General features: G+C 40.8%; 2 protein-coding genes across 24 annotated transcripts in view; both read right to left on the reverse strand.

The window, feature by feature from the left end:
* The window catches only part of RUFY2 (RUN and FYVE domain containing 2), a 64,167-nt gene extending 58,528 nt beyond the window's left edge, over nucleotides 1-5,639 (reverse strand). For 3 of the 15 annotated variants that reach the window (XR_010589490.1, XR_006176039.2, XM_042856956.2), the window contains exons 1-3: nucleotides 4,913-5,269; nucleotides 2,170-2,343; nucleotides 697-814 (exon numbers count right to left, since the gene is read on the reverse strand). Coding sequence is in view for 10 of the 15 variants with exons in the window: in XM_042856956.2 (XP_042712890.2) it covers nucleotides 697-814; nucleotides 2,170-2,343; nucleotides 4,913-4,994 (374 nt within the window). In the remaining 5 variants the exon portion in view is untranslated. Of the gene's footprint in view, nucleotides 1-696; nucleotides 815-2,169; nucleotides 2,344-2,522; nucleotides 3,844-4,912; nucleotides 5,273-5,391 lie in introns of those variants that run through there. The other 12 variants (XM_065553471.1, XM_065553470.1, XM_005297295.5 and 9 more) reach the window with 9 other exon arrangements.
* Nucleotides 5,640-9,899: 4,260 nt separating this feature from the next.
* LOC101938843 (solute carrier family 25 member 16) overlaps nucleotides 9,900-21,923 on the reverse strand; it is a 66,475-nt gene continuing 54,451 nt past the window's right edge. For all 9 annotated transcript variants that reach the window (XM_065553457.1, XM_065553456.1, XM_065553455.1 and 6 more), the window contains 7 exons: nucleotides 20,405-20,598; nucleotides 20,216-20,305; nucleotides 19,923-20,124; nucleotides 14,573-14,662; nucleotides 13,812-13,994; nucleotides 12,954-13,102; nucleotides 9,900-11,180 (listed from right to left, as the gene is read on the reverse strand). In XM_065553457.1, the coding sequence (XP_065409529.1) occupies nucleotides 11,123-11,180; nucleotides 12,954-13,102; nucleotides 13,812-13,994; nucleotides 14,573-14,662; nucleotides 19,923-20,124; nucleotides 20,216-20,305; nucleotides 20,405-20,598 (966 nt within the window). In that variant the 3' untranslated portion in view covers nucleotides 9,900-11,122. The remainder of the gene's footprint in view (nucleotides 11,181-12,953; nucleotides 13,103-13,811; nucleotides 13,995-14,572; nucleotides 14,663-19,922; nucleotides 20,125-20,215; nucleotides 20,306-20,404; nucleotides 20,599-21,923) is intronic.

Here is a 21,923-nt window from a genome sequence, read left to right on the forward strand (position 1 = left end):
ATTTCAGGAAGGATGTGGACAAATTGGAGAGTCCAGAGAAGAGCGACAAAAATGATTAAAGGTCTAGAAAACATGACCTATAAGGGGTTTGTTGAGTCTGGAAAAGAGAAGACTGAGAGGGGGCATGATAACAGTTTTCAAGTACATAAAATGTTACAAGGAGGAGGGAGAAAAATTGTTTTTCTTAACCTCTGAGGATAGGACAAGAAACAATGGCCTTAAACTGCAGCAAGGAAGGTTTAGATTGGACATTAGGAAAAACTTCCTAACTCTCAGGATGGTTAAAAGCACTGGAATAAATTGCCTAGGGAGGTTATGGAATCTCCATCACTGGAGATTTTTAAGAGCAGGTTAGACAAACACCTGTCAGATATGGTCTAGATAATACTTAGTCCTGCCGTGCGTGCAGGAGACTGGACTAAATGACCTCTCAAGGTCCCTTCCAGTCCTATTCTCCTATGATTCTACAAACACAATAAAAGGCATTTCATTTTTAAAGTATTTAGCTTCTTCAATGTGAAAAAGGTTCTTCTTCTAAATTCTCTCAACACAGTATCTAAAATCCAAGTACTACTTTTGCCACAATATATTTTGCTCTTTAAGGGTCCGAGCCCTTCCATTGACTCTAATGGGCACTGGATCAGGCCCTAAACCTTTATTGCAGCAAATGTTATGTTTTTTACCAACACTACTCACTTGAGGCCAGGTAAATCTCTGACGCTAGCTGCTATCTCCTCAGCTTCTGGGTACAACTTCTCCACAAGTTCCAGTGGGCCCCAGATTGTTTTATTGTAACTTAGAAAAGATTTTCTTACTAAGAAAAGGAAAACAAAATAATTTAGTTGACAATTTAAGTTACTTAGCTCACTCTCTCACATAGAGTTCACATCAGCATACCTGGATTAGAAATTGTCTACATAAATTGTTTTAAAATACTGTACTGTGAATATAAATATTTATATAACAAGCTTTGATTAACCTTTAAAAATAAGTCACAATGGTTTGGGAATTTCTAAAAAGAATCTTATAAAGTAGCAACTCTGTTTTAATTTTTGAAACAGATCTGCTGAAGCATAACCATGTCAATGTAAGAGTAACAGTGAAATTAAATCAAGATATAAGTAACATGCATTTGATCCTGGTACCTGATAAAACATATATAGTCACTTAGGGGTATCTTACAAAGAAGAAAAAAGTGTAAGTGTGTAAAATATTTTTGTTATGGTTATTAGTACTTCATAAGAATGGCCATACTGGGTCAGACCAAAAGGGTCATCTAGCCCAGTATCCTATCTTTTGACCGTGGCCAATGTCAGGTGCTCCAGAGGGAATGAACAGAAGAGGTAATCATCAAGTGATCCATTCCCTGTCGCTCATTCCCAGCTTCTGGCAAACAGAGGCTAGGGACACCATCCCTGCCCAATAACCACTGATGGACCTATCCTCCATGAATTTAATCTAGTTCCTTTTTGAACCCTGTTAGAATCTTGGCCTTCACAACATCCTTTGGCAAGGAGTTCCACAGGTTGACTGCGCGTTGTATGAAGAAATACTTCCTTTTGTTTGTTTTAAACCTGCTGCCTATTAATTTCATTTGGTGACCCCTAGTTCATGTGTTATGAGAAGAAGTAAATAACACTTCATTATTTACTTTCTTCACACCAGTCATGATTTTATAGACCTCTATCATATCCCCCCTTAGTTGTCTCTTTTCCAAGCTGAAAAGTCCCAGTCTTATTAATCTCTCCTCATATGAAAGTCGTTCCATACCCCAAATCATTTTTGTTGCTCTTTTCTGAACCTTTTCCAATTCCAATATATCTTTTTTGAGATGGGGCGACCAGATCTGCACGCACTATTCAAGATGTGGGCATACCGTGGATTTATATAGAGGCAATATGATATTTTCTATCTTATTATCTATCCCTTTCTTAATGATTCCCAACATTCTGTTTGCATTTTTGACTGTTGCTGCACATTGAGTGGATGTTTTCAGAGAACTATCCACAACTCCAAGATCTCTTTTTTGAGTGGTAACAGCTTCAGATTTATTATAGAGTGCTATACATATTCAAACTGTTGTACAAAGAGGATAATGCATCACATTCTAGAAACAAAATTTCAAAATGGTTTGGAACAGGAAATACATGAATAAAATGATTACTGCACCTTTAAGACCATGTTTAAGGCAGTGCTCCATAACGACAAAGAACTGTTGCAAAGGTGGATAGTCAGAATCCAGAGTACGGCCAAAGCTCAAAGCTGATTCAATCAGTCCTTTGATACTCAATTTAGCCATGTTCAGCAAATTTGCTCTTTCTACAGCTGTGGGGTCTTTTACAGCTAAAACAAAGTAAAAATAAGCATATTTCAATTATGAAAGCAAAAAAAATTCACTAAATGCTTTCCTGTTCAAAGCACTTTGATCCCAATCTGTATTTAATCAAAGGAATAAAATCCATTTACTGCTGTAAAGTCACAGTGCTATAAAACAGCATGCACTCCAAAACAAACACACTTACACATGTTATCTTTGTGTAATATGTAAATACAAATGAAGTAGGCTGTTATTGCCTTCCATTCTTCCATGCACTATTTGGGATGTCATAATTTGAGTCACACTATTGTCTCAATTCATCTCAGCACTGGTCAGGACTAGAAGGGCAACCTAGCATGGCTTGGAAGACAAAGTGAAAGCAGCACTGACAATGAATATGGAAAAAGCAAAAAAAAAAAAAAAAATCAGCTGGTTAACAGGGCTCAGAGACTCTTCTATGATACCAAAGCTGCGTTCACACCAGTATAAGAGATGTGTCTCATTAATATAGTATATCCAGCAACATTATTTGAATCCAAGTTATATATCCAGCACAGAAACAGATGTCAGTTATCTCTTTTACATATAAACAGTTTGTATTGTAGCCCTGATTCCACAAAGACTTAGGCCTGCATTTAACTTTACACACTGTAAAGTCCCACTGACTACATTCTATGAGTAGAACATGGTTAAGCACATGCATAAGCATTTGTAAGATCAGGACATAGTTCCTCACCCACTAGCATAATACTGTAGTTTTGGTTTATAGTTCTACACAGGAAAGTTTAAAGTGGACACACAAAACGAAGTTTCTTTTCTGTATTTTTTTCAAAATTCATTAAAACATTAATACCCATAATACATAAAACTTTCCAAAACAATCTAAATTGGGGCCTAAAACTAGTTGGGCACTTTAACAGGGCATATTATATGTTTCTGATAAAATGGAAAATGACTAAGGGAATGTGTTATGAGAGTTATATAATTATTATTTGGTCATGATACTTAATCCAGTAATGCCAAATCTCATAATTTTATCATGAGCCTCGTTCTATTTGTTTCTCTTAAAGTCATAATTGCTGGAATCAAAGAGATCACATGAGAATCTAAGCTTTCTTTCAAGTTTCTAGCCCTTACTGTTATAAATAAAAGTTTGAAAAGGCAAATAACTCAAAATGTATCTTTTTATATCTCATGATTTTTAACCCAATCTTGTGATATTTTGGGGCCTGACTCATGATTTTTATGCTCCTATTTTCAAATATATTATAAGTGGCCTTTGCCTAAGTTCCCTCTAAGCGATGCGCAGGCACTCAGGCTGCGGCGGGGAGAGATGACTCTCCCCACCAGCCTCAGACCAGCCCCAACCCAGCCCCACACCTGCCACGGCTGGGGGAGAGGCACCTATCCCGCGGCCCCAGCCCCAGAGCTACCCTGGCAGGGAGAGACGCCTCTCCCCCCAGCCCAGGTGCTGCAGCAGGGAGAGAGAGCTGGAGGGAGTCCTCTCTCCCTGCCATAGCCCTGGGGCAGCCTGCACCCCAAACCCTCATCCCCAGCCTCACCCCAGAGCCCGCCCCCCCAGCTAAAGCCCTCCCCTCCTCCTCCCCACATCCCAAACCTCTGCCACGAGCCCCCTCCCACACTCTGAACCCCTCGGCCCCATTCCCACCACATTAATTTTGTTATGTGCACCAATATGGAGGTGATGTATCATACATCACCTCCATATTGGTGCACATAACAAAATTAATTCCGCACATGCATTGGAAAAATTAGAGGGAACACTGGCCTATTCTCTCAGATCTCTTTTGTCAGAGTCACTATGATTTAGGACCTTGTTGGGAGCCAACAGAAGATACTGACTGTTTCTCTTTCATTATGGAAAAAAGTGCCTTTGATAATAGCAAAGACTCGTGCATCCACTTGGTTCTCACAGAAGACAGATAAGGTATTTCACTGAAAAGAACAGAAACTTAGATAGCTTTAAGTGATCAGTCCTCCCTTAGCCCCTGAACCTGCACCATTACACGACCAACTACAACATGGGGTCCCACTGATTTCATTGGGATTCAGGGCAGACACAAAGTTCCAGGGTAGCAGGTCGTGTTGCTGGATAGGGGCCAGCTGGACCATTTCTGGAAACCTCTCGTATTCTGTAAATGTACACATCATTCACACTGCACACATTGTGAATTCAGGCACTCCCTAACTGGACTAAGATGGGCCATTCAGCTGAACCCTTTTATGATTTAAGTCCTTTTTTTTTTTAAATTGAACCCTTTCCCTATATATCAGGATGGGAACCTGCACATGCCCACACTTTAACACAACTGGGACTATCATTCTACTTCACTATACAAGAAGTGGCACCATGCCCAAGATGCGCAAAGGCGGATCCTTCTCTCCTGAAAAGCACTCCAAACAATTCATGCTTATTTTTCTTTCCCAAAAAAGAACCAATTTCCCATCACCCCTCCCCTCCATGCAATCACAACGGCTAAGGCTCTCCCATTGCTCCGCCCTCCCCAGTCCCCACAAAACCTCTGGTGGGCTGCTCCCCGCGAGACAGCCGCCACCCCCGCAGCCAGACAGCACCTCGCCCAGCAGCCGCCCGCCACCGGCTGTCTGCCCCGCGGGAGGCAGGCGCCCGCTCCGCATCCCACACGCCGACAAGCATCCTTCTCGGGGGCTCAGCTCCTTTGTCACCGCGCTGCCCGGTGTTGCTCGGACCCGTTGTCTGCAGGGAGCCGCGGCCTGGTGCCTGGTTACCTGCCCGGCCGCCCCGCCTCCCCCGGGAGCAGGCGGCTCCCGCACACCGCCCGCCTCGGGCGCGCAGAAGCGGCTGGAGCCACCCCAAGTTCTGCCGCGAGGCGGCCAGGCCACGCACCGACCAGCAGCAGCCGCCGCCTCGGGCTGCTGCCGGACGGGGGCTGCGCGCTGCCCGGGGAGTCGCTCCGCACCCGTTGGAAAGCGCCACCTCACCCCGTTACCTCCCCACCCCCAGCGGGGAGCCCCAGTGCGGCCTGCCCCCGACTCCCTACCCCCTGCGAGTGGGGAGCAGAGGCGCCCCTTACCCATGGCCACAGAACAGCAGCCAGCTTGTCGCGGACGGGCTGGCCTCCCTTGCACGGCTCCCACTCCAGCCCTTCGCAGGCTCCTTCTCCTCCACTCCCCCGTCACAATCCGCACTGCGCCCCCGGCGGCAGGAGGACCTGCCCCTCTCTGCCCACCCTGGAGCGCAACCAGCGGGGAGTGGCTGCTACTGGCACTGGGCAGAGCTCAGCGTAGGTCCCCCTATACTCCAGCCACACAGAATAACCGCTGCTCGACCGGTGATGACGCCGCAAAATTGGTGTCTAGAACCAGTCTTGCCCCCCACGTGAGGCTTCGGAACAGGAGGCAACCCTGGGGCTAATCCTCACCCTCCTCTTTCATAAATAGCCCAAACTACACAGGGCTCAGCTGCCACCAGCGCCCTACACAGGCTTGCAGCAATGGCCCCAGGCGGGCTCATAACAACCAATACAGAGAAAACGTTAGCTTCTCACTTCTGCACGTATGCATTTCTGACCTAATGCGTGTGATTTTCTTTTGTATTGACAAATAGGCGTGTTTTGCATTGCTTTATTGTAGCTTTAGGTTGTAAACGCTTCAGGGAAGGGATTGTCTCTTTTGTAGTTGTACAGCACCCAGCCTCTGGTCGGTCTGGTGATATAAATATTTTATAAGACACCGTTCCCAGCTTTAGGTAGATTTTGTTTATGCACCAATAAACTATTCTCCCCTTCTATTTGTCAAAAGTAAGGGAAGAAGAGAAGTCCAAGACTGACGGTTTACTACTACTTCTTGGTTCTTGGGATAAATATAAAGGTGCCTTCCACCTATACCATAAATTAGGTGTGATTAATACACACATTTCTGCCACAGGTGCTGCATATAAAAGAAAATTTTCATGCCTTCCATAAATGAAAGTGTGCCTAAAGAATTGTATAACAAGAGACCTGTTAAGAGACTTGGTTGTCATAGCTACACTTACAAACCCTACTCACATACCAGGACCTCATTATTCTAGGCACCATATAACTAGATGAAAGTATTACTAAGTGTAATACAGGGGCCAAGAAATTGATACAGGTAAGTGAGTACAAAGACACAATATTGTTCAGCATGGTAGACCATGATCTCAGTCTCAGTGCACCTACAGTCTAATTGTGCCTAGAAAAAAAAAAGTGACCATCACCAAAAAGGAGTTTTAAAGAGGAGGTTTGCAAGTGGAAAGTGAGGTAGCATTACAGCTGATTACAATAAGCAGTAAGGGCACCATAGAAGAAAGCACAAAGGTATTTATTTGAAAATTTAACAAATGGATGATAGAAGCTACCATCATGAGAGAGAGGAAGTGAAAGTTGACATCTGGATAGTGAATGAAACAGGGAATTGAAATGGAAGGCACTGACAGTGAAGACAAGCAACATGTTTATTACAAGATGGGAGGAGGAGCCACTAGAGAGATCAAAGAGAGGCATGATATGCTCAAAGCAACTGGCAAGGAGAATAGACTTTGAAGCAGTAGTCTGAATGGATAGGAGGGGGTAAGATTAGACTTGTCAAGGGCAGAGAAAAGTATGTTGCTGTATTAAGATGAGGGCTTGGATGAGAGTTGTCCAGGTGGATGGATAGGAAAGGTCATATCTTAGCCATATTATGCAGAAAGAATAGGCAAGATTTAGACAGCCTGCAATTGAGGACCTAAAGAGGTCAATAAAGATGACACTCAGCTTACAGGCCTGAGTGACAAGCAAAACAGTGATGCTATCTATAAATGATTGAGCAAAGAGGGCCTAGAGGGGGCAGCAGGAGATTAAGTGCTGTTTCAGCAATATTGAACTTAAACTGACAGCTGGACATCCACAAGACTCTAGAAAGGCTGAGGAGACAAATCTGGAGGGGCAGTAGAGGAGATCAGTAGAGGTGCTCAGAGAGGGGGTTGACATGATCAGAGCAATGAACCAAGATTTTAGCAGCAGCATTTGGAATAGACTTGGGGAAAGCACGGGTGTAATAGTCAAGGCCAGCAAAGAGGTGCCCAAAGCAGTCAAGACATGAAATGATGAGGATTGAAGTTTTATCTCTGAGATAGAAAGGAAAAGCTGGAATTTAGATTTTAGGCAAGTATAAACAGCAAGATTTAGAAATAGCCTGAACACACAGATCCAGCCAAAGGGCAAAGTTAAAAATTACTCATTTGAAAATATTAAATGAGTAGGAGGATAGCAGTGACGTCCATGGTGACAGACAGAGAGGGCTTGGGGAGGAAAGATCAAGAGCTCAGCTTCAGCCACACTGAGTTTAAGATGACTGGAAATTTATGAAGAGATATCAGGAAGAGATTATAAAGTACAGATGAGAAGCAATAGAAAAGTGCCTATAGGCCAGCAGTGATACAGTCATGCTGAGTGAAACAGCGAGCATTAGCCTTTTTTTGTAAGTGTTAGCCTAAAATAAGTTTGGGATCAAACAATTTTCATGTTTATTCACCACTTAAAAACACTATAGTGCTTAAGAAAGTGAGAAACCCCACTATAAATGGCTCTGTAAAAAATGTTTGCTTTTCTAGGGCATTTATCCATTCTGCAGTTTTTACCTGTCATTTGTTCTTATACAAATTTACAAGACACCTGCAAATTTGTATATATTAGAAAGCTGTACCTTAAAATATACCTTCTGTCCTAGAAATTTTGTTCTTTTCAGATATTTATGAGCAAGTTTGTCATTTGATTTGACAACTTCTTATGATTACTTTGAGGTATTGGCATTTCCATGAATAAATTATAGATAGCTACTTGACTGTGTCAGAGGGTTGAGCTAATTAATCACCGGGGACATGGTACAGAACAGAGAACATTACTGCTTTACTTCAAAATAGGGATTAGACAGAATCTAACTATGGACATTGAGTATCCAAAGGCATTCTTAAAAGGCTTGCTGGGTGTTTGTCAGATCCATGCACCAAGATCCAACACTGCACAGTTGGAAACATTACTAAAAAGAACCCTAAACAAATATAGGTAGAAAAGAGATAATGGAAACATCTTTATTTTTAAAGTAGCTTTTTGTTAGTCTAATCCAAACAATGGCCACATATGTAGCCAAAAACTACAAACTTCATCTTATCCCCCCCACTTTAACTTTCTGCAGCCAGATCCCTATGAAAGAGCAGAGTCAAGGAATGAAAGAAGCAGTTAGAGGAAGAACTGACAGTTTTAAAATGGTCCTTTCCCCCAATGTTCAGCTCCAGTTTAGTCAGCTGACAGCTTTTTCACGACTAAGATCTCACTTATATAGAAGACTAAATTAAGAGCTAACAGTCCTGGTTTCTGCTATAATCCTGATATCGGATATTGGAGATTCCTGCATTTCTGTACCAGTGAATATTACTCTAGGATCAGGGCCTTAGTTTCTATATTAGAAAAGTGAGCTGAATTTAGCACACTTTAGCTGTGTATCTTTATACATTGATGCCACCCAAAACTGGATACTATGATTTTTTAAAAATGAAATCTTAAATTGTTATTCTAACACCAAGACACTCCTGGATTATTAGGTTCTAAATGAATCCTATATTTTCCTTTCTGTCAGTATATTTTCTACATTTCTATGTATTTCAACTCAGTGCAGTTTTATCTGTAGGTTTTTCTTAGTTTCAGCTAAACTCCACTCTCTGAAGAGGGCACATTTTAACTACTGGAGGAGAGGAAGATGGCCGACTTTCACCCTTATGCCTGATTTTCATGTAGTGTAAGTGAGATTTTACAAACTTTTCATTTAAGTTATCATAATACTGATTTTGATCATCAATAATAGGGTCAAATCCTCTGTTGGTATAAATCAGTGTATGTCAGCTTACAACAGCTGAGGATTTGGCTTATAATATTAACTCTCTCAAACTTAAAAACACAGATAAGCAACTATTGACAAGTCAAAACTGAAGGAAAAATTCTGTGGAAAGAGATGCCAGATTGCTCCAGCACGCTTACTGAAGTATTGGAACCAGATATAATTTTTTTTACACGTTTTAAAACTTTCCCACCTTCAAATAGTTGTTTGCTGCCTATCATAGGTGGCAGGTTGCTAAGACTAGGTATGGCTGAGCCCCTTTGAATCTACTTTCTGAGCCTGCCCACCACCCACCCAACTTGGCCAATAAAGCCCGATGGCCAGCAGCTCCAGGGCCAAGAAGGGAGTAAGGCAGATGTTGCAGGGGAGGAGGAACCACCTGTGTACAGACAGGCACATCAAGTGACCCAGTGGTGCACTCCTTTGAATCTGCGAGCATCAAGCCTCAACAGGCCAGAAAGGGTACCTAGGCCAAACCTGCACAACAGGAGCTGCCTCTGCAGAGTGAATGGCGGTGGGCTCAGCCCCCTCAAAGGATATTTTCACCAACTGCCTATGTTGCTATTGAAAAAAAACAAGTAACATACGTGAAAAGTTCAGTTACACAGTAAGTCATCGTGTCTAAGCATTTCAACTGAAAATACTGATATTTTGTTTGATTCACGCAGTGCCATAACTAGCCCAATTGTAACAATTTAGCAAATTTTTATTACATTACAAATATTACAAAAAATTGTGAATTTAAAACACCAAAAATGCCCACATCTAATGTATAAAGTCATGAACAATGCTTTGAACACAACTTTGACATTAAAGAAAAGAAATGTGAAAAAATACAATGAAAGGCATGAGTGTCTTTTTGAAGAGTCAAAAGTTAAAATCTACAAATTAATGTTAGGTTAATAGCATAAACTGAAGCGTTAAGCATGAGGTAGTTCTATTTTAGCTTTCTTATACTGTGTCAAGTAAAGGGAAATTTGCATCATTTAAGGAAACAACCTGGCATGTAAGTTTATTAACAGTAAGCTACAAATCTGTCCCCAACCCAACAACTCCCAAATGAAAGCCAATATTACATTCATATTACATATGAAATCCTGGCTCCATTAAAGTCAGAGTCTTGCCACTGACTTCAAGGTTGGCCAGGATTTCACCCCATAAGTTTTTTAAAAGCTTTCATTTGCTAAAATAATTTAACTCTTATAGGCAAATAGGTATATCAACATCACATTTCTCAGAACGTATCCAAAAGCTAGTGGAAGATGGAAATAGGTTATCAAGTTGTGTCAGTGTGAGAAGTCTAGAATACAATTATGTATGTAAACATAAAAGAGTGTTATGTTCTTACACATATGATAGACTTTAAAAAGAAAGCAACAGGATGGGCATTGGAAATAGAAAAGGGAACTCTCTCATATTTTCTAAGAGGCACAAAAACACGATCTTAAAGTTTGTAAGAAAGAAGGGAATTTCTATGTAAGAACTACATTTTAAAATCTGCAAAACCAAAATGATCCCAAATGTAGTCACTCAAAGCAGTGTCTATTATTTGTACTGAGTGGCAAGTAAGCAATTTCTTATCCCGCACAAGAAATACATAGATAAATATATATCCAAAGGAAAATGGAATATGAGAGTAGCTATCTAGTACCTCTAGAAGTGCAGACTTTTGTGCTACTGATATGGTAGTGTCACGCTGGTAATAAAATTACCTGTTTTCTTTATAAGAATTTGTGCAATATGGTGAGAAGAAACTTTTACAGTTTGAGAAACCAGACTGAAATCAAATCCATTCAGACTACATGCTGCACTCAGCACCCATAGTCTACTAAACCATTTTTTGCATTCAGTTGCACATGTAGAAAATGAACAAGATGACTTTTTTCCTCAAATTCTTCATCTTTACAGTCATAGAAGGTCATAGACCTGATAGACACGTTCATGTGCCCCTGACGGAAGATTGAAAATGTAATAAAAGTTAAGGAAAACAAACTTCAAATACTTGGATAATATTTTGTTCTTGCAAAAGACAGTTTATAAGTGTATGGGTCTGTCTTGTGTCGAAAGTAATTTTGGGGCATATCACAATGCCATCTTCAAACCTTCCCACTTCACGTGCTCTGTTTTAGCAGTTATAAGTTTCTCTAATTACTCTGAGAAGCGACAAAGTCTAATGAAAAGACTCAATGAACAAGAGAGATTATGTATATAAAGGTACCGTTTTTTCAGTTCTAGGAGCCTTATTAATTACTGCACTATCAATACAATTCCTTTTAAATACATGCCCTCTCCCGCCACACGTTTGAAGAAAATAAAAAGTTGACATGCTAACCACATCTAGTGGACTATAAAATGGGAAGATAGAAAAACAGGGTTAAATAGAGGCCTGTTTTTATGTAGCTTTATTTTAAAATGTTAAACAGTGTAGCCTCATTCAGTGTTTCCCAAGCAGTATGTCTGGATCACAGGAAGGTTCTAGATGGGGTGCCATGTCCAGGGGCACATTAGCCCATCACTGAGCCTCGGCAAACACTTCTCCCAGCCTTGTGTGCAGGGAAGGGTTGGGAAGCAAATTGGCCCTGCACTCACCCCGAAGCAGCAGCTTCTATCCCATGGGTCTGGGCCAGGCTCCCCACTCTGAGTTTTGCAACCTGGTGCATAGGGTCACACCACCATTCTCTCAGATTTGGCCCAGCCAAATTTTAGAGTAAGTCACCAGTTCTATGCCGGGCAGTTAGAGCGCTTTGCAAGTCACACCCCTTTAGAGACTCTTGTCACATTGTGTAAACAAGCCCTTAAATCAAAGCTGATTTGTAAATTGTAGAAGATACAATTACAAATTTTGGACTCGCTTATTAGCTGGACCCAAAGCATACCCCTTTAATAATGTTTCGTTGGTAACTTTTCCCACTGTAATACAGATTGACCATGTAGTATAGGCCATGATTTGTGCATCTTGAAAAGTCTGAAACATTTGCCCCAAATCTTGCTATAGCTCCGTTACAGATACAACTCCTGACACTAGACACACAAGACCCAACATTCAAGGAAATGGTATTTGAGTAGCCTCCTTTGGCTGCTGGTGTTGATCACAAATCATGAGAGAACACAGAATATGTTTCATGGCAGCAATAGCCAATGGGGAAGACCATACTGAATAACAGAACTTGTAATTCAATAGGCTGTTACAACTTTGCAAGATGAAGAATCTACAATATCTACAAGGTGCTCCCTGTTCTTCTTGAGATGCTGCCTATTCAACTGTTAAGTTACTGAATAAGTAGACTAGCTGCAAACATGGAAGTCTACCGCACTGAGATGGGGACCACTGCACAAAGTATTTTATTGACATTTTTTCATAGAGGACTTTCACCCTAACATCCATTACTAAATGGAAAGCTGTTGGCAAAACTGCAAGTTACAAATATGGGCAAATATTAAGGTTGTCCATTCTAAGAATAATGTATATTTACAATAAGTCAGATGTGGCCTGTGGCAAATTGAAAATGCAGTTCCCATGCTACAGAGCTTCAGCTCCCCAGTCTAGCAGCACCTTTTCTTTCCCTTGAAAGCACTCTCTGTAGTATATATCCTTCTCAGCATATAATTCCAGTCTGTTTCAATAGAAGTGTGCAGTTTCAACTATTGTAATTTATTCCATTTTCAAATATTAAAACTAAGGAGAACATATTTATCCAGGAAGAGTATCAGGATATACTGAAGTGCATAGGAAAAGGATATCATGGCTTCAGAGTTTAAATGGCAGAGTAGCTTCTCTAATGGAGGATAGCGGCACAGTGATGGAACACAGCCCAGCATGATTAACTTGTGCTTCGCTCTTGTAATAGCAACATTAAGACGCCTCCAATCCATCAGAAGTGTTCCAAGCTGTTGAAATTAATATAATTATTTATTCTCTCTCACTTCACATTTCAACTTTTTAAAAGAATGAAAAGTGTAGACGTACAACCCATCTTCAATTTTTTAAATGTCAAGGAGGTTGCTTATATTTCTTAAAAGGAACATGTCAAATTTAGTTCCAAATTATGTTTCTATAAGATGCATTAAAAAATGTAGCCAACATAAATAATCCATTATTATTTTAATTCTAATATAACATTGTTAATCACTCTTAAGTTTTTCCAACCCAAACATTAAAACAATATGCTAGAGGAGGAGAAAAAAAATCAAAGTGGTTAGAAACACGAAAAGGTTAAACTCACTAATTTATTTTCATTATTCAAGTGTGAGAACAAAGCCAAACAGTATGAATTAACTAAATTCAAATTTAAAATATTTCATTTTAAAATATAAGCATGCTATCAAAGTGTTGAGCAAATTGTTGACTCTATACAAACAATTAAAAATGGCATTTTAACAAAAATATCCTTAATCAGTCTATATTACTTTGTAAGTGCCAACTAACCACTCAGTTTTCCCAGTGTAAGTGCAATTGTTATAGATGTAATTATGACTAAAATATATTCATGCATGTTCAGTAAAAAGTATTCAGGTCTTATTTTAAGGATTTCAGTTAATGGTAGTCTTAACTTTGTGAAATGTCTTTGAATCATTTAGTTAAATATAGTCCACTCACATTTCCATCATTGTTATTCCTAACAAAAGATACTATTATGATACTTTTGTCTCTTCCTTGGTATTTGTCCACAGTATTTACTTCCACTGTACTGATACATGAGCTTTTCATTAAATCAGTGATTATCTTTAACTGATGTCTGTATGGAGATACGATACCAATATCTGAAGCTTTACAGCCAGCCTTAACAGAAAGAAAAAGCAAAAAAGAGTGATTTGAAAACATGACCGTGTAGTTGGTTGCAGAACAGACCCCAAACTAAGAGACCCTCTAGGAACTCCCAATTCTACAGAATATGACAAATCATTTATCAAAGGAAGTCTAAGCACAGTTATTAGTTAAAATCAGGCCCCAAGCTTTGGCCTTCCCTGGCACTTTAGGGGGGGGGGGTCCTCAAAGTCCTCATTTCTCCCTCTACTTCATACTTTAAAGAAATCCCTTGTAGCTGATTGTCCTTCAGAAGGCTGAACATAGCTCTCAGCAGAGTATGTCAGTCAATGTCACTCCCAGTTCGCTCTAGAAGTCACTGAAGAGGAAAGAGGCACTTCCCCATTCCTTCAAGGACCGAACATGCTGCCTCCATGCACTCTAGGCCCAGCCAGGCTCGGGTCAGAAGACAAAATGAGATCCTGAAATTCTAACCCCTGCATCGGACTGCCATTCAACCAGCCTTCAGTTTACTCTTTGAGGTTCCAGTTAATTCTTGTTAAAGTACAATTATTTTGCCCTCCCTCCAAACATCATATTAAAAAAATATATACCTTAATAAAGAAGGAGGTGAGGAAGAGTACTAGTTTGGCTTCTGTCATGTTACTTACACCACCTTTTTCTGCCTGTTCTGGTGCTGGAACCTGTATAAAAATTCAAATGACTATCATATGCACAAGTTATATTTTGTTCAGTAATTCAATGAAATTGTATTACATTCGCTCATGTAAAACTACTAATATTCAAATAGCACCTTTCATCCTAAAACCACAAAGCAATTTATCCAGGTGGCTATCACTGTTTTACAGCTGGGAAACTGAAGCACAAAGTGGCTTGTCCAAATGTCACAGAAAATGAAAATTCTCTCTTATCTGTGACTTTTCATTCTAGGAACCTCCATGTCAGTCTTCACAGTGGGGATTCTGTCTCCATGGTAACTGGAGGCAGACCATTTTTGTTTTTAAACTGAACCTGGTCTTAGGACTACCCCTCAGGAAGAACTCTCCAGAATAATAGTATTTTTCAGCTTTAGAAATAAAATTTGTAAGTACTCTTCAACTGAAACCACTTGCAACAGAGTTTTGACAATGGAAAGTTTCTTACCTCATTACTTCCTTTCCTCTAGCAATGTCTCACACAATTCTGTGATACTTGGGCTGTTCCCCTACTCTTTACAGTTTTGGAAATTGTTCAGCCCATACTGGTTATGCCCCCCTTCTCCAGGTGCCAACCAGAAGCGTCATTCCAAAGCTGCGTAGAAACTCTTAGCACATAATCATCAACAATAACCTTAATGCCAAGCAGTGAACTATGTACAGTAGGCTACCTCCTTCACAAACTAGACAAAATAAATGTTGCCCCTTTGGCTACAGAAGTCATATCAGCGAGGGCAGAATTGGAAGAGATGCTGCCAGCAAAAAGATAATTCGGTAAAGAGTTTTTGGATTTCGTAGCTCAGCATCTCCGACAATTTTGTGATGCTTGTAAAGTAACTAGTAAGGGAAAGACTAAGAAAGACTGAAATATAGACATCTCCCCTTGAAAGTAAAATGGCAAGTTATTTTTGGATCACTGCATACAGCACCTTCCTTCCAAAGGAGGCCTCTGAAGAGGATAGAAAGTTAGTCTTAAAAAGGTGTTTGATAAAGATGTTGATACATCATGTTGCTGTCCTGCAAGTTTGCTCAGTTGAGACACATGTCATTCTGCCCAAGAGGTTGCTAGAGATCATAAAAGAATTAAAACCCACCTTTTCAAGAACAGGTTTACCTGGTGCCTTTTGTGTCACCACAATGCATAACAACTTAATCCATCTGGCCAGGAATAGTTTGGATACCTGAAGGCCTTGGAACTCCAGATGAAAGAACATGAACAAAGAGCCTGATCTTCTCAACGATTCAATGCACCTGAGGGTAGAACTTTGGTGTTCTAAGTACATCCAGATTATACCACACCTTTTCTGTTTTGGACAAAAATGATGAGAAGCTCATTTCCTGGCACATCTAGAATTAAAAGAGGAATTCACCTTTGATAAGAAAAATTCTGGAGTCCTTAAAACCACCTTGTTATCATGGGGGACACAGTATGGTTCCTGAGTTGCCAACTCCAAGACATCTAGCAGACATGCTAGCAACCAAGAAGCAAGGTTTCTTAAACTAAAAAGGCCTAACAGCTAACAGTTCAAATGGATAGCCATTAGGGATTTTAGCATCATTGGTAAATCCCACCTTGGAAAGCTTGGTTTGTCTACAGGTTTAGCCAGTTTGACTGCTCTGAGAAATCTTGCAGCCTGCAAACTTTCAGCTGAGGAGCCCAAGGATGCAGTGTGTTAAGACACTGCTTAAATCTGACAACTAATGTTCTACAGTGTTAGGCAACAATCCCTTGTCCAGACTGTTCTGAAGGAAATCCAGAATATGTGAAATTCCAGGGTCCTTGGGATTTCTATCTGTTTGGCACCATGAGCTAACCCATGCCCAGATGGAGTAGCCCTTTAGCATTGAAGTCCACGCGGAGGCCAGTACAGTCCTGATTCACCTTGGAGGAAAACAGGGTGCACGTAATGCTTTCCTCTCAATAGCTCGGTTGTCACATGGAGACAACTTGGGCTTGAATAGAGAATGGAACCTTGGTCAAGGATTTGTGGACTCACTGGTTGATACAGTGGGGTTGGGTTCCAATGCCAAGTCTCCAAATCTGAAAACTATTATCTGCTTGGCAAGTGTGGAGCTAGAACTATCAACTTTGCTTCCTTTCATTTTATCATCTCAATCACCCTTTCTGCAAGCAGAAGTTGTGGGAATGCAGAAAGAAAGCGCTTCAGCCACCTGTGTGAAAGAACATCTGTGCCTAGCGATCTGTAAATAGTTTGCCTTGCGAAATACAGTGTCAAGCTTTCTGTTCCCGGTGAAAGATCCACAGATGCCATGTCATGTGTAAGACTTCTGGATTTGTTTGGAGTGGCCATCTGCTATCCAAATGCATAAAAACAGACCGGGTTGCTGATCTGCATGCCATGTCCCTGGCTGAGCACCTCATTTAATTGCAGATGGCTTAGCGAACACAAGCAGTTACCAGGGACAATCTCTTAAGGCTAGTCCTGAACTCAGGATGATCCTGGTCATCCAGGGCCTTTAGATAGTCTAGTCAGGCCACTGCACCTCTTGCAAAACAGGAAGCATCCATGGATGCTCAAAGCAGCTAAGAAAATCAAAGACTACTCCTAAGGGTGGTCTCTACCTTTGGTATTTCTGATCAATACTGTAAAACATGCACCAGTCAAAAAATGCTAAGTACATATTTTGCTTGTATGCTTTCCCTTATCGAGGTGTTCCCATTAATCTCTGGTTACATCTTCAAAAAGAAGGATGCATGGGAATTTCCTTTCTCAGGCGGGGATTTCCCTGGCAGGTATTCACCCTTTGAATTCTCATCTAATACCTCATCTGGTTGGAGCTGTACAGAAGATGGCATTTTCCTGCACACAGTAGCAAATTCGTCTTGGGGAAAAAACCTTGGCTGTTCAGGCCTTTCTGCATTGAAGTTGCAGCTCCTCAGGGTCAGATAGCTATGAATAGGAGGGGAATAATTCACCCTCTGAAGAGACTGTAAATGCTCCCTCAATATAGATGGCTGCTTTTATTTAGCCTTATGTTTCCAAGACAGCTCTCCCATTGCCTGAGGGGCAGCAGGTGTGTGTCACAGGGAAGGTGCTTTGCAAGCAGCCCCAGGTACCTGATGCCACCAGGCTGCCAATTACCTGATCCAGGAAAGGAGAAGTTTACTACTCCTGAAAACATACTAAAAAATCAAAGTTAGCAAAGGAATTGGTCAGCAGCAAAGCAAACCACTGCTAACTGCTGCCACAGAAATGAGAATTCTGGAGGCATGGACAATACAGGCTACACTGTGATGCTGAACCATTTCCAGAACTGTAGAAGGTAGGGGAACAGCCCCGATTTCACAGAGTTGTGGGAGACACTAGACTGCATAAATGAAATTTAGGAATTTAATGGAGGAAAGACTTCTTCCTTTCAAACTACTTGACAAGCAAGCAACAGACAGGAAAAAACAACCCTGGATAGAAAGCAGTAAACCTGCACTTGGAGGGTCGGGGGGAGAGAGAAGAGGATTCGATAAACTCCTGTACAATTAAAAAGGAACTCAACCACCTTGCCATGGACCTTGACCACATGCCATCTGGAAGCAGAGTTTCAGCAGCCTTCTATGACATTTATGAAGAGGGAAAGAGAGGTGCTGTACCTTCACACCCTCCTCAGAAAGCCACAACAAAAAATATACTTCAACAGTTTTAAGAAAATCCTCAAAGCTAACGAAGAAATTGAGATACACTTAGTTAAATCTTTCTGGCAGGCAGCCAGCCACAGAAGGGTGCATGGACAAGCTCCCGTGAAAGTGCTACAAAGGGAGACCTGGAGTCTGCTGTCTGTGCTGCTTGGAGGCTGGGAATTCTGGAGAGTTCTTGGAGGGGGCAGTCGACCAAGCCCTGGCTCAGAGGAAAGATCTGTACTTCCTTCAGTTTGCCATGCAAAGCCATTGTAGAGCGATGTAAAAGGAACTAAAATCAGTCTTAGAGAGGAGAAACGCTAACGTCCTCAACTCCCAATCACCTGCTCTAACCACTACACCATGCTGCCTCCCTTACAGGACTTAGGCTATGCCTACAGTGCACTTTCGTCAGTAAAACTTTTGTCGCTCAGGGGTGTGGAAAAAAAATAATAAAAAAACCCCACACATCCTGACCGACAAAAGTTTTACTGATGAAAAGCGCCAGTGTGGACAGCTCTGTCGGTGGGGGATGCTCTCCAACTGACAAAGCTTCCACCCACCCCTCATTGAGAGTGGATTTTATTTTATTGGCAGGAGCGCTCTCTCCTGCTGACAAAGAGTGGCTACACTGCATACCTTACAGTGGCGCAGCTGTGCCGCTGTAAGGTTTGCAGTGTAGACATAGCTTTAGGCAGTGTTGTATAGTGGATAGAGCACAAAGTTCTCTGCCCACAACATTCATCCTCCTCCCACAACCATTGAAGTGCTCCAATCCAGCCTCCTTCCTTCCCTGGAGATAATTCCAGCTCCAGCCCCATGAATGATCATCATACATTCCGAAAGTAATTCACTCCCTCCCGCAAGTTAGCTTCCAGCCCATAGTCAGGTACAGAACAGCAAGGCAGATTATATAGGGGGTACAATCCCAAGAGAAAGATTTTGTGAAGAATTCCCTACAACCAGTGTCACAAGCTGCCTTACTGCTGGAAACATTCATCCTAAGCAACTCTTATCTGCCCCATGGAAAACCTTCAGAAACAGTTTCCTAATGGTTAGAAAGGGATACTATTTGGTTACACATTCAGAACTTCCAATCATGTCACTCATGTTGAATTCTTGTAACTGAGTGCAGAATTTGGCTCAATATTAATGAAGTTAGTACATTTCAAGAAAAACACATTTAGAATTTTTCATAACGTTAAAGATGCCGGATGCAAAACATTTCAAGACAGCCAATGCTCAGACTTCTGAATTGACTTTTTGCCTGCTTACCATGAAGTGTGGTGCTTATAGCAGTAGCTGTACAGTGTAAGCAAACAACGAGGATGAGAATGTCTCTTGGCTAAATTATTTCAGTTAATGCAGCATTTGAAGTTCGGAACACTTTGTATACAACTGGAAGACTTTTTTTTTTTTTTTTTTAAAAGACAACATACTGTTGCCTATACTCTATAAGTTGTACAAGTTTGATAAGGAAAAGCCATAAGAATTTTAAAATTTAAACAATTAACTATATTTCAAATATGGTCTACAAACATTAAAATAAAAATAATACACAGTATTTTGAAGGCAGCATAGCATGAAGATAAATGGAAGTATGCAAGCAAAGTTTACCTTCTCTGTGTTAAGAAAACACACAGGATTGTTTGGCTCAAGTGTTTCTTTCAACCATGTTTCTGAAGAATCTGCAAATAATTCCAGCTCCAGCGTCAAGTTTTTTAAGTTTGGCAGGATAACAGTGGCTTTGGACACTTTCTCTGAGCCACATTCCAATTTGCCTTCATACACCAACTTATTACTTAGTGACATAATTTTACTGTGGAGTTTAAAAACAAAAGCAGTTTTAAGTCTTATAGATTGAAATTTACATTAAAAAAATCACTAGTAACTGAAATAGTTTTAAATACCTATTCATTCTGTACTGCACAGTTAACTGGACAACAGCATTCTTGTTTTGTTCCAGTCTCTTAAACAAACTTTCACTCATGCCAAGATCTCTGTTAAAAAATATCAGATGTGTAAGTCAGTGCCTTGAAAGTCCACTTGTTGCCCCAACACCACACACGTTTTGTTTTTCCAATAGCATTTTATCTTACCTTGCTTCTGTGTTGTGTACAAGTGGAGGTAGCTGTTGATGGTCCCCCACCAGCACAAACCTATGTGAATAGAAGAGTGGACCCAGGCAGATTGGCTGGCTTATTTGAGAAGCCTCATCCACTATGCAGAAGTCAAACAGTTTCCGAGCAAAAATTGGATGGTTTACTCCCATGCACGTTGTTGCAACTACTGGCTGAAAATTTGGACATATTTTACAGATAAAAAGGTATTTTCTTCCCTTTTCCCATTTCATATTTTAAATACAATTTCTACATTAATAAGTCTGACCTCTAACCAAATAAAAGCTACATTTTTTTAAAAACCCATTAACCCTTAATACTGGGAGTTTGAGTTTTACATAGCCCTTAAACTCCTTATAATCCAAAAACTTTACAATATATTGATTTACAAACAAAACAAAAGTAGTTCTGGAATACAGAGATTAGCATCCAGTTCAGGATTCATTCCTGCTAAGTGTTTAGGATTCTATTTTTAAATTTAATTAAACAAATATGGAGCTTGTGAATGGTGCTGGACTGACTGCCCTCGAGACTGGTGTCTGTGACAGAGACCACTTGGTGTTAACTGGCAGGAGGCACAGGAGTGCATTGGTTGTACAGGTTCCCCTGGGACATATATCTGCATAATAGTTCACCAAAGGGTGGCATGTGAGATCTTTTGTTGAGAAAGTTGATTTTCATAATCATTGAAAAATATATGTATGGCTAATACTTAAGGAGTTTGACATCTATCCTGAAAACAATGCTCTTAAAGTTGTAGAGCTAGGCAGGTCACCAGGCAGTGACTATCTCAGAGATATTCCCTTCAGGCAGAAGATGATGGACATCCATCTCCCTGTCTGGCCACTTGTGTATTATATACCTACAATACACTGTATGCCTATTTGCATACTGAGCAAGATGCACATTGAGATATTGTGAATTTTACAAGAGGAAATAGACAGGAAGAAAAACAGCAAGGGGGTGTCCTGCTTATGAATCAAGACAAAAGATTGATCCCGTATAACTTAGTGTCTTGGATTGCACTCCAAATCTTTCACCTAGGAGACAAATTTACAGCAGGATTGTCTCATGAAACAAGGGTCACAGCCAACTGGCTATGTAACACTGCAAGGATTTTGGGTGAGCAATACTCTACTAGACATGAGACTTGTTAATCAAGTCTAGGCTCAGAATGTGTGTTATTTTTTGTAAGTAACCATTTGTTTCCAAAATTTCTACTTCCTATTACTTGAATTGCTATGCTTTGTGAAATAAACAGATTTACCATGAAATCAAACATAAGTGCTGTTAGTTAAGTCCAGCAGTAATCTGAGGTAGAACCGGTAAATTGGGATGTACTTTTTCTTTGGAATATGCTGCAAGTGTCCAAATGACCAGGGGCTGAACATTCCAAGGACACACTCGGAGGGCTTGAGTGTGCCTATTGCTAATCTACAGAATGATAGTGGGGCCTATGGGGCCTAGAGGGGAGTGTTTCTGTTGCCAGTGGCTGGTG

Source organism: Chrysemys picta, chromosome 7, assembly GCF_011386835.1.
Source record: "Chrysemys picta bellii isolate R12L10 chromosome 7, ASM1138683v2, whole genome shotgun sequence".
In the NCBI taxonomy this organism is placed as follows: domain Eukaryota; kingdom Metazoa; phylum Chordata; order Testudines; family Emydidae; genus Chrysemys; species Chrysemys picta.